At 45.0% G+C, this 10,837-nt stretch overlaps 1 protein-coding gene across 2 annotated transcripts in view; it reads right to left on the bottom strand.

Annotated features, from left to right (window-relative positions):
- Positions 1 to 537: 537 nt before the first annotated feature.
- rpap1 (RNA polymerase II associated protein 1) overlaps positions 538 to 10,837 on the bottom strand; it is an 18,465-nt gene continuing 8,165 nt past the window's right edge. For both annotated transcript variants that reach the window (XM_085256768.1, XM_085256769.1), the window contains exons 20-27: positions 10,262 to 10,408; positions 9,832 to 9,974; positions 9,094 to 9,526; positions 7,677 to 7,795; positions 7,369 to 7,600; positions 7,094 to 7,270; positions 6,560 to 6,616; positions 538 to 1,138 (exon numbers count right to left, since the gene is read on the bottom strand). In XM_085256768.1, coding sequence (XP_085112894.1) covers positions 989 to 1,138; positions 6,560 to 6,616; positions 7,094 to 7,270; positions 7,369 to 7,600; positions 7,677 to 7,795; positions 9,094 to 9,526; positions 9,832 to 9,974; positions 10,262 to 10,408 — 1,458 coding nt within the window. In that variant the 3' untranslated portion in view covers positions 538 to 988. The remainder of the gene's footprint in view (positions 1,139 to 6,559; positions 6,617 to 7,093; positions 7,271 to 7,368; positions 7,601 to 7,676; positions 7,796 to 9,093; positions 9,527 to 9,831; positions 9,975 to 10,261; positions 10,409 to 10,837) is intronic.

Genomic DNA, 10,837 nt, shown 5'->3' with positions numbered 1-10,837 from the left:
TTTTGCAGTGGGAAGGTGTGGTTGTGTTTATGTAGCCTTAGAGAAGGGTGTTGTGTTTGGCCATTGGGGGACCTGGTGGTAACGTTTGTGACGTGTTTTAGCATTTGAGAAAAACTGTAATAAAACTTTTTAATCTAACCATTTTGCCTCCTTGTCTCTTTTTCGACCTGGATACTTTGTTACTTTCCCTCATCCCCTGGACCTTTTTAGGGGAACCTAACACAAAGACGATTGCAGAAATGCAGGTATACCACCTAAACCCACTTACTCTTTCAGCTGTAGCACAAAAAGTCGTGAAACCAAAACTTGCTGATTGTTGTTATGTGCAACAATTATGCAAATATGTTAACATTTACGAACAGGCAATTAAACAGGAAGCGAACGTTTTAAGATGTACCAACACCGCAGGAGCACTTTCGTTCCTACATTCATTTTAGTCTCAGTTCCCCCATGAATGTCTTATTTACACAGGATGTTTCACAAACATACTAATATTAAGAAGGTAAAAATTTCAGAGCTCAGGTTTAATGGGATAAAAGGTTACACATATTTTATTCAAACATCACTGTTTTATTTACAATCATTTCAGGCACTAGTGAAGCAGGAAGAACTGCCCTGCCATATTTTTTTAAGAACCTGGAACACATGGTGGCATTTTTTGCAAATATACAAACATATTAGTAACAAAACAGGAAGAAAACATTTGACATTTTTATTTAAACTTTGGCCTCAATGTAATAATTTTCAGAGAATTTCCGGTGAGAGCCTCATCAGGCTACCATAAGCACTAGAAACTGAGTCTAACTCAGCTTTAGTTTAAAGAAAAAAGGGCCACAGAAACAACTACATGTGACATTGTTAGGCCTTGAAATGAACATCTCGCTGTGGTGCAGCACCTTCTGCTTTCATAATACCGCATCTCGCCTCTGCCTAGCCTATTTTGAGAATACAACCCTGTTATTTTTCTTCAGGTTTTTTATCACTCTTTTCAGTCTCCTTTGTCAACACTGCTCTCCTGCAGTCCCAGGACTCTCTCCAAACGTTTGGCCCTAATGGGAGGCAACTGTTCGTACATGTCGAAGCTGAGCTGTAAGTGATGCTGGGGCAGACGGAAGAGCAGCAAGTGACTCCTCAACACCTGGAAATGAGAGAATGACAGTGAGAAAGATGTGAGAGGAGCAGCAGGAGTGATTGTGTGAACCAGATATTCCCAACAAGACATGCTTGTGCCCCATGTGGACCCTGCTGTTACCAGGGGGGATAGAGACACCAGCTGAGGTTAAACACACACATTTCCTTTTTCATACTGACTGTTACACACTATGTGATTTAACCGGACCTGGTGTTTACATGCTAGGCTGGACGTGCACTTAATCAGAACAGTATGAAATGTGCACAAGTGACAGCTCCTCGCATGCCTCTGCCTCAATGACCATCTTTCATTGATCACCTCCCTGAAGATGGATTTCTGTCGTCAATGAAGTGCAGCACTTCCCGTTACGGAAATAAAAGTACTTTAAAAGTACTTTCAGAACAACCTAACTTTCAGCACTACCTAACTTTCAGAACAACCTAACTTTCAGAACAACCTAACTTTCAGCACTACTTCTTAGCCAACAGGCTTCAGTTTATCTCAGGATGGCTAAAACATACCCTCTTAGATGAACCTTGGCTAGATGTAGAACAAGCACTTTGCAATAATCTAGAGATCTCAGATCTACCATTTATCAGCACAAACATCCAACGACATGAATGCTTTAAAAGCATCAACATCAGCTCTTCTCTGACAGCATGGTGGGAGTTTCTAAAATTGACGGCGTCTTCATTAATCCCATGCAAACGTACACCTATCTGGAACAACCCTGACATATTACAAAACAATAATATGATAAACCTTTCAGATTGGAGTGGTAAAGGAATCAAATATTTAGAACATATACTAGAAGGAACAGAATTTATTTCATTTGACGGACTAGTTACACAATATGGGATCAACAAGAAAAGATTTTTAGAATATCAACAAATTAAATCCATAGTAAAAAAGAAATTTAAACCGGGTCAAGTTGAACTACAAACACCACCAAGTGTGGTTCAATTTCTTACTCTTAAAACCCCCAAATTACTATCCAAAATATACAGAATGCTTTCTAAAACAGATGAATCAATATCACTTCCTATTGCAAAATGGGAAGCGGATTTATCAGTTAACTTAGACCTAAACTTCTGGTCTCAGATTTGCTTAAAAACCTTTCATCTAATTAGAAATCCCAGTCTTCAATTAATTCAATACAAAATATTACATAGAGTGCACTATACAGGTCATCGGATGTTCAAGATGGGCTTTACGTCTACCAACAACTGCTCACACTGCCAAACCAATTCACCGGACAATTACATCCACGCTCTTTGGTTCTGTCCACCAGTTCAGAAGTTTTGGCGCGAGATATGTGAAGACTTATCAAAGTGTCTGAAATGTAACATTCCAACTTCCCCCTTAGTGTGTTTGTTGGGCAGCTTAGATAATGGCACTACAGAAAAGAATATCGCCCATATGGTTTTCACTGCCCTATGCATAGCCAAGAAAACTGTCCTCATGAACTGGAAAAATAAAAATAATCTTAATTCTAACCAATATAGAAATTATCTATTAGATTACATTAGTTTTGATACAGCCTCTGCCACCACATCAGATCAATTGCTCTGGGCTCCTTTGATCAGCTCCATCACCTAGTGGGGGTGGGGGGTCATAGTTTGGTCCCGCCTTCACTGTTGTGATTGGTGTGGGGGTAGGGACAGGCCTAGGGCGTCGGGGGGTTCCCCAGAGGCATCTTCCTTGGGGGGCTCAACCCGGGGTAGCGGTCATGTCCGGTTAGGGGCTCTGTTTCCTCGTGGCTGCGTGCAGCGGGGCTAGGGGAGGGTCTGTGCTGACGGACGTGGGTTACTGACCTGGTAGCCTGGCTGGCCCTGGGTGGGTCCGGGATGGGCGTGAGGTTCTGGGGGCGCTCCGTCTCTGGGCTGGGGCCCTGGCCGGGCCTCGGGGGCTTGGGTCCTGGTTGGTGTGTTGCCGGGGTTGTGGGTGGGCGGGTGCATGGGGGCCCAGCCCTGGCGCAGGGTGCCGCCGGTGCGTCGAGCCACCTGGGGGGCTCTTCAACTGGTGGGGGAGATTGTCACATCTTGCAGGAGCTTTCCTCTCCTCAGGAGCTCTCTCTGCAGGAGGGGGAGATACAGGAGAGGTGGAGGAAGATCTCAGCCTGGGCGTTTATTGTCTTATGTAGTCTAGAAGATGAGTGGATGGTCGGGTGGGTGCAGTTTTCTCTGTGGTGGGGTTGGGTGGACTGTCCCGGGCTCTGTGGGGCCGGGAGGCGCTGCTGCACTGGGCCCCGGTCTGGATGGGCCTGGGCCCCCTTTCCCTGGTGGGTCACGGAGTATGGGGGTGCCTACTGGGGTCAGCGGGGGAGCTGGCCCCAGGGAGGGGTCACTTGCCCCTCCCTTCCTTCCCTCCCCATCTCCAGCTGCCTCCCTCTTCCCGCTCCACCACAACCACCCACACATGCAGGGCCTTGGAGTAGGGGTATGTCACCAGGGTGCAGAGGAGGCTACCCCCCCCCCCCCGGTCCCCTTCTGGCTGCCTCTGCCTCAATTTTATCCCACAACTTAGACATTCACATTACTCACACTCTCATTACTTGGGGGTGGGCACGATACACAGAATCCAAGTTACCATCAGGGTGTACACCTCACCCCTGGCATTGTTGCCCACCTCTCAATTTTAAATACACGTAGACATTGAGGGCTAGCAGGAGGGACTATGCGCTTACCTGCTGCTCTCTGGCAGGTAGCTCCAAGCCCTCCTGGGTTTTAAATGCACCTTAGAACACACATGCATCAACATTACAATGAGCGGGTGGAGGGAGGTTTGGAGTCTTCTCTCACCCCCGTTCTCTGCGACCTGCTGGAGCGGGGGGGCTAGGACTAGGAGGAGGAGTTGGCCGTCCGACTGCGGTCTGGAGTGTGGGGCCTCCCTGCTGCTGCGGAGTCGGGGCGGTCTGCCTCTCCCCACCGCAGGGAAAAGGGTAACACCACCTGGGTCTGGGTGCAGTTCCTCCCTCCAGGGGCAAGGGTACCTAGACCCGGTTCGTAGAGTACGCTTGGGGAGTGTGATCGTGTGTACAACGTCTCTTTATATCTGTCTCCACGTTGGTTGAGTGTGGAGTAAGTGCATATGAGAGCATGAGGGTGGGAATGGATGTTTGTATCTGTGTGTGCCTGTATGTCTGTGTCTATATGTCAGGTTGGGTATCACCACCTCTCTGGGGACATCTCAGGCCCTCCAAGGTTTGGAGGCCTATCTCCCCCCACCACCACTTCCCCTGCCAGTGGCGGACTGCCTCAGACATCGGTGCGTTGGTGGTTCTTTGTGTCTGGGGATGGGCGTCCAGGTACACGCCGGCTCACTCCTTGGCGGCCGCTTATCGGGGCCTGGAGCCTGGGGCTCGCTCGGGCCACTTCAGAGGTGGGGTGCCCCCGGCCTCTCGGCCTGGGGCTCGGTCACTCAGGCACAGCTGGCTGCCGGCGGAGCTCACGGGCGCGTCACTGCAACTCCCCCTGGCTTCTGCTCCGCGGCTGCTGAGTGAGCCCTCATCTGGGACTCTCCTCAGCTCTTTCTGGGACAGTGGCGCGGCTGCCCCTCTGTTGGTCTTCCTTGGTCTCTTGTGTTCTGGGGGCCTCTGGATGTCTGGAGTTTTGATCTCCTCCATACCTGCTTCATGCCCTGGAGGACGGGGCTGTGGCCCCCCCACACCCTCTAGCAGATCATTACATGAAGGAACCTTTTAAAAAAAACAAGCGCGTCCATGCTCACAGGTGTACACATGGGTGATCACACCCACAAACTACACCCCTTTTGGCTCCTACCTCAAAGCACACTGTGTTCTGTTGATCTTATGTGCTGCACAATAATGTTTAATATTTAGTATTTACTGTCATATTCCCATAGATCATTGTGATGTTGTTTATTCTATTACTCTTGTTCTCTTCTGCTTGTTTTCTTTTTTCTTTCTCAACAGGTGACCCAGGTGATCGATAGATGCATTTTCTTTTTCTTTTTTTTTTTCTGCCCATTCTGTTGGTTTTTGTCTTTTGCCCTTCTCCCCCATCCCTCTTCTCAGCTGTTTCTCTTTCCCTCTTTCTTTCTCCCCTTCTTTCCTCCAGTCAAGTCTGTCCCGTATTCAGCAAGTGAAAATAAAATAAACAATAAAAGGTGAATCAAATGGACCATTATGGCAAGGCTGGGATGGTTAATTTGGTAAAGTAAATCCGTTGGGCATCTTTCTTTGCCTTTAGACAATAATTCTGATGGCAAAAGAGCCAAACGGGACAGGCAAGAAAAAAAAAAAAAAAAAAAAAAAAAAAGGAAATAAAAGTACTTATTAACAACATACTCTCCCCCGAAAATCAGGGCCTTGTTCCAGAAAGCAGCTTTAGTAGAATTTGTTCACCCTGAGATGACGAGCTCTGTGAGTTTTCTGTTCCATGATGAGAGCTAACTGAACCCAACCTGCTCCCTGCCACATTTCTGAAACAAACGCTGATTCCTCTCCTCCTGCTGCTCCTGAACCCGCTGCCTGACACGTAGTTTGATTTAGTCGTTCATGTAAATACGTCAAAGCCCATATTTGCACTAGTTTAAAAATATAAAATCCCCACTTGACAGTAGGAAACAGACAGCGATCACTGCACACTCTGAATATTATCAGTTTAAAACAATAAATCTTTAAGCTTTTGACCTTTCAAGCCAAGAAGAACTAAATATTTGCCCCCATTGAGCTCCACAAACGTGCAAAACTAAGTCATTCAAAACTCAAAACCTACTACGTTTCTAAATATAACTGCAGGACATGCAGGCCTATAATGAAACAGTGTTTTGCAAATGCACTCAACTGAAGTGAGGCCACTACTTAAAACCTGGATTTAAAGAACTAATGTACTTTTCACTATTTCTATCATACATATAAACCTTTTAAAACATCCATGCTCACAGTGAGGTCACCGTATGTGAGCTGAAAGCTCAGACTTCATAATGTTCTAAACAATCGGCTTCAGACAGTTTTCTAATTTGGTCTCATAAGAGCTCTGGCTTTGAGCACAGAAGTCCTACCAATCTGCTGTTTACATCTTTTGTTTGTGAGCAGCAGCCACTCAGAAGAAAGCTGGATTAAATGGATGGAAGGAGGAAGGAGAAAGCTAAAAGAGGAACTAAAGTGGCTGCGCAAAAGCCCAGTACAAAATAAATAAGGATTATTTTGTATTGTGAGTCACACAAATCTACTCCAGTACAGTCCAAGAATAGAAATGTGGAGCTAGGACTGAGCACAATAGCTCCACTTTGGTAAAGCACGCAATGAAAACAGTGAGAGTTTAGCAAGACTGTAATAACTAAATCATCAAGAAGCAGAGAGGCAAGGGGGGAGAATGAGTAATCAATGAACACAGCATGTAAAGACCAGAGGCAGAAAGAGAGCAGGAAAACTACCAGTGCATGCTAAAAGGAGAGGAGTACCTCGTCAGTCAGGTAGTAGATCTTCCTCAACATACTGTGTCGAGCGGTTTCAACCTCCTGGAAAAGAACAAGGGAATTAAAGATCAAAGCCTGGCTCGTGCACTTTATGTCTCCGTGTTTAATGCTGCTCCACTGCACGTATGAATGTTTTCAGCTTCACCCCTCTAAAATAATGCCTTTGTGAATTGAGCAAATATGATGTGTTTCTCATTTTAACTTCAAACGCTTGCAGCCAATTCAAAGTTACAAACCCATGAATAAATAGAAATAATATGAGGACTGGTTTTGTGCATTTGTCAAATTGTCAAGACTTTCACCCAACAAGCTCCTTTTTGATCCAAAAATGTACAAAAGCAGATGTAGAAGCTGTTCCCACAAACCCAGGGTCTATTCAGAGCAGCTGCAGGACATGTGGCAGCCGGGTTTAGCTTTCACTGCCATTGATACAAAGGACAATCTTAATATGAATGCACACCTAAAACATTCAGATAAAGCAGAGCAACTCAGTGCTCAGTGTGTCAAGTGTTGCTGTACCTGTGCAGCAGCATCCTGAGAGAAGATGAAGGAGTTCACGTGAGACAAAGCAGCCACATATAAGACAGGACACCAGGAGCGCTTCAAAGTCCCAGTTACCAAAGAGCGGAAGTAGAGACGGAGGAGAGGGAGGGAATCTTCAGGTGGGGAGGTGAACCTCTCGATAGGAATGGACAGCTTCAAATGACAAGACAGACATATAAACAATAAATAACTTATTATAACAGGAAGTGGAAAAATCACTTCAACAGAGATCATTACGCCATCATCGTTACCTGTTCTAGAGTGACCCCCAGAGACCTCAGCATCCCCACGTGCTCGCCAAACACCGCCAGCCTCATGGTGGTGCTGTACCTCCTCTGCAGGGGCAAGAGGACCCAGCAACCAAACAGCCGGTCTCCAAAAGACACAGCTTCATACTGGGACACAAGGGCTGAATACAAGTCCTGGAATGAGGCCAGACCTGGAGGAGGGACGTTCAGGTCCAAAGAGTCCAGCTTGGTGCTCCTGAAAATGAAGGGTCACTGTTAACTTTTAGAGATTAGTTGGTGTAAAAGAAAAAGCTAAATGTGTCATATCAGACCTGGTGAGCAGTCTGAACAGACCCCAGGTCAGCCTCTGAACGGGTCTCTCCAGGAACAAGTCACTGGAACAGAGGAACACACAGGACAGGCGGGCGAACTTGGCGACAGGGAGGACCACCTACAGCATGACACAGAAGCAATCAATTTATGTGATAAGGAAACAGATCTACAGAAGAAACATCTGAAGGGTGTAGGTTTTCTTTGTAACTCCATTGCATGTACAAAGTACTTCTCTATGAAAATTGTGAACTATCTTAAAATATATGTGAACTATATTTTAAGACTAGCACTAATAAACTGACAAATAATTGACATTTTATTTACTGTGAAAGGAGAATATGAAGTAAAAGTTATAGATTTTGGATAACTGCGCCTGCTAGTCACCTAACACAGCAAGCACGTCAGACATCCTACATCAGTTTCTATAGAGTAAAACAAGCACATACCAAAAGAAGTCACATATTCAGACACTCGGTGACTCCAGAATGAATACAGCGAACGTTTATCATGGCCTCTAACTCTGCCTTCCCCTCTCTACCACCCCTCTGCCTCTTTCTAAAGTGTTACTATGACAGCATCTCACTATCTCACGCACAAAAAAATTAGTGTGCTTGTTTGTCTCTGTCCATAAACTCCTCCCACACCATCTGGAGTTGAGCAACCAAACTTGGTATACAGGTGCATTTGTGGCGCTTGAAGGTTCCTATCTATATCATATATTAAAGGTGTCATTATGTTGCTTAGCAACTGCCTAGCAATGAACTGAAATGGCCTATATTTAGCAATTATGGACCTGTAACAACTTATAAAAGCTTCATATCATTTTTATTTCCTGAAAATAACTAATTTATATACAAAAAAGTTGAACTATGCATGATACATTACGCCACCATCACGCTGCCTGGCAACCAACTAGTAACAGACTAACAGGACGTGTTTTTAGCCTCGATGGACCTGCAACCTCTTATGAAGGCATCCTTCTGTTTTCATTTCATGACAATAACATCTGTGTTATATGACCAGAAGTTGCATCATACAAGCCTAGCGATGACCTCACATAAAAGCCAAAATGGCACGAGCTAAACGACAAACAACAGCATCTACCACGTCTATGTTTTCATTTTTTAAATGTGATTAAGTACATCAGTTTGCCAAACAGGCCAAACAATTCAGTAGTATGTGCATGTACTAGTTATATTATTATATAATGGATCAGTTCTGCTGTTACTGATATACATTTTGTTGGCTGACATGGAATATATAAAACTTTTCCATTTATATGTACAACAACCCCACAAAATTGCCTATTAATTAAATGTGTTAATAATCAGATTTCTATGTGGTCTCCGCTGAGACTTGACACCAAAGCCCTCTGAGAAAATTCAGACGGGCAACTGACTTGACTTGTTTGAATACCTTTAGCGCTTCCTCCCTCCAGACCTCCAGCAGCAGCAACCACTGCAGACAGTGAGTCACAGCCTGCAGAGCCCCCTGAGGAAGCTCCTCCACTGCCAGCCCTCCACCATCAGACACCCCCGATTGCTCATACAGGCTGAGAAGTGGAAGGAAAGGCCAATCAGATGGCAGGATGGGACCGGTGAGCTCTGGCAAGAGATGACTTTTGATCCAGGGGTTGTGGCCCAGGAGAGCATCTCTGGACACTATTACAGACGACTCCAGGTGGGCCAGGTGAGTGAGGAAGCAACCTCGTATGGATGGCAGCTGGACACAGGCTTCTCTCAGGAGAGCCCCGACAGTCTGGAGAGAGGGAGAGGTGTCCTTTTGTGTTTCCTCATGAAGCTTCAGCTCCCCCAGCTCCACAGCCTCAGGTCCTCCGCTGTGTCCTTCTCTGGAAATCAAAGAAATAGACATAAACACCCTGATAATTTAATAAGCGAAGAAACAGAACGAGAAATTTTTGATGGAAATGGGTCATTTGTTAATTTAATCTTATTTCAAAGAAATTAAATTTTATATATAATGTCGTTAGCAAAATTAGAGGACAACCATCAGTCACATTTTTGAGGCACTAATTTAAACATCGATTTAGACAAACTATCAAAATAAAAAGTAATTATAAAAATTCAGGCACTTTAGAGTAATATTGTAGGTGCTTCACTTATCTCAGATTAAACTGATTAAAGGTAAACATACGATATAAAGTCCTTGCTGAAGACAATGGTGGAGAGCAGTTCATGTACCAGGTATTCACTGCCTGGCAATAACCAAGGCAGTACAACTAGCGCCACCTGGTGGTAAAGTGAGGCATGTTTTGCTATTTCTGAGTCGAGGGGAACCTGAGAGAGGTAAAACAGAGGGGAAAAAATAACATGATTAGGTTAAAATAAATAATTAAACATCAACAAGTGAGCAGATAAAATCTGATCTTATGCTCAAAACACCAAAATCAAGTAGAAAAGGGCTGCACCCATTTTCATTCCATACAAGGCAAAAATAAATGAACTAGCCAGGAATCATACAAGCTGCGGCATAAGAAGGAAACTAAAGCCTGAAAGAAAAATGGTTTAAAATACTGTATAACATGGCTAAACTGAGCTCAACATTAAAGATGGAGTGGACGTACCAGTCTGTGAGCCAGTCGCAGCAGCAGGTAGAGGAGGTGGTGTTCGTGACGTAGAAGCCAAGCCTTGGTGTGAGACAGGCTGGGTGTAGCCTGACTGCAGCTGCGCAGGTAACCAGTCACAGGCTCCGACAGAAGCAGTCCGGTGAACTAGTGAGTGAGAGCGGGGACATCTAAATATACGATCAGCCAATCACATGGCAGCATTTAGGCACGACGTTGAGGTCAAGACGACCTCTTAAAATTCAAGCTGAGCATCAGAATGACACGGCATGGCCGTTACTGCCAGATGGATGCATACATTTAAAGCATGCAGAAGAGCATCTCTCAGTGCACAACATATCGAGCCTCGAAGCCTGTCAGCTAAGAAGAGAAAATTAACACTACAAGCCATGTGGACTCACCACAACTGAACAAAAGATTAGAAAACAATAAGTCTTGATTTCTGCTGCGACATTCAGTCAGAATTTGAAATAAAAACCTAAATCATGGATCCATCCTGCCTTGTATCAATGACTCAGGGTGGTGATAGTGGGCCCCTTAGTATCAGCTGAGCTCACTGTACTCAGATGACCTCCA

Source organism: Mchenga conophoros, linkage group LG19 (genome assembly GCF_057382185.1).
Source record: "Mchenga conophoros isolate Kocher_MC1m ecotype Shallow Benthic linkage group LG19, M_conophoros_male_GT1.1, whole genome shotgun sequence".
NCBI lineage: Eukaryota > Metazoa > Chordata > Actinopteri > Cichliformes > Cichlidae > Mchenga > Mchenga conophoros.
This window is presented reverse-complemented; position numbering and strand designations above follow the sequence as displayed.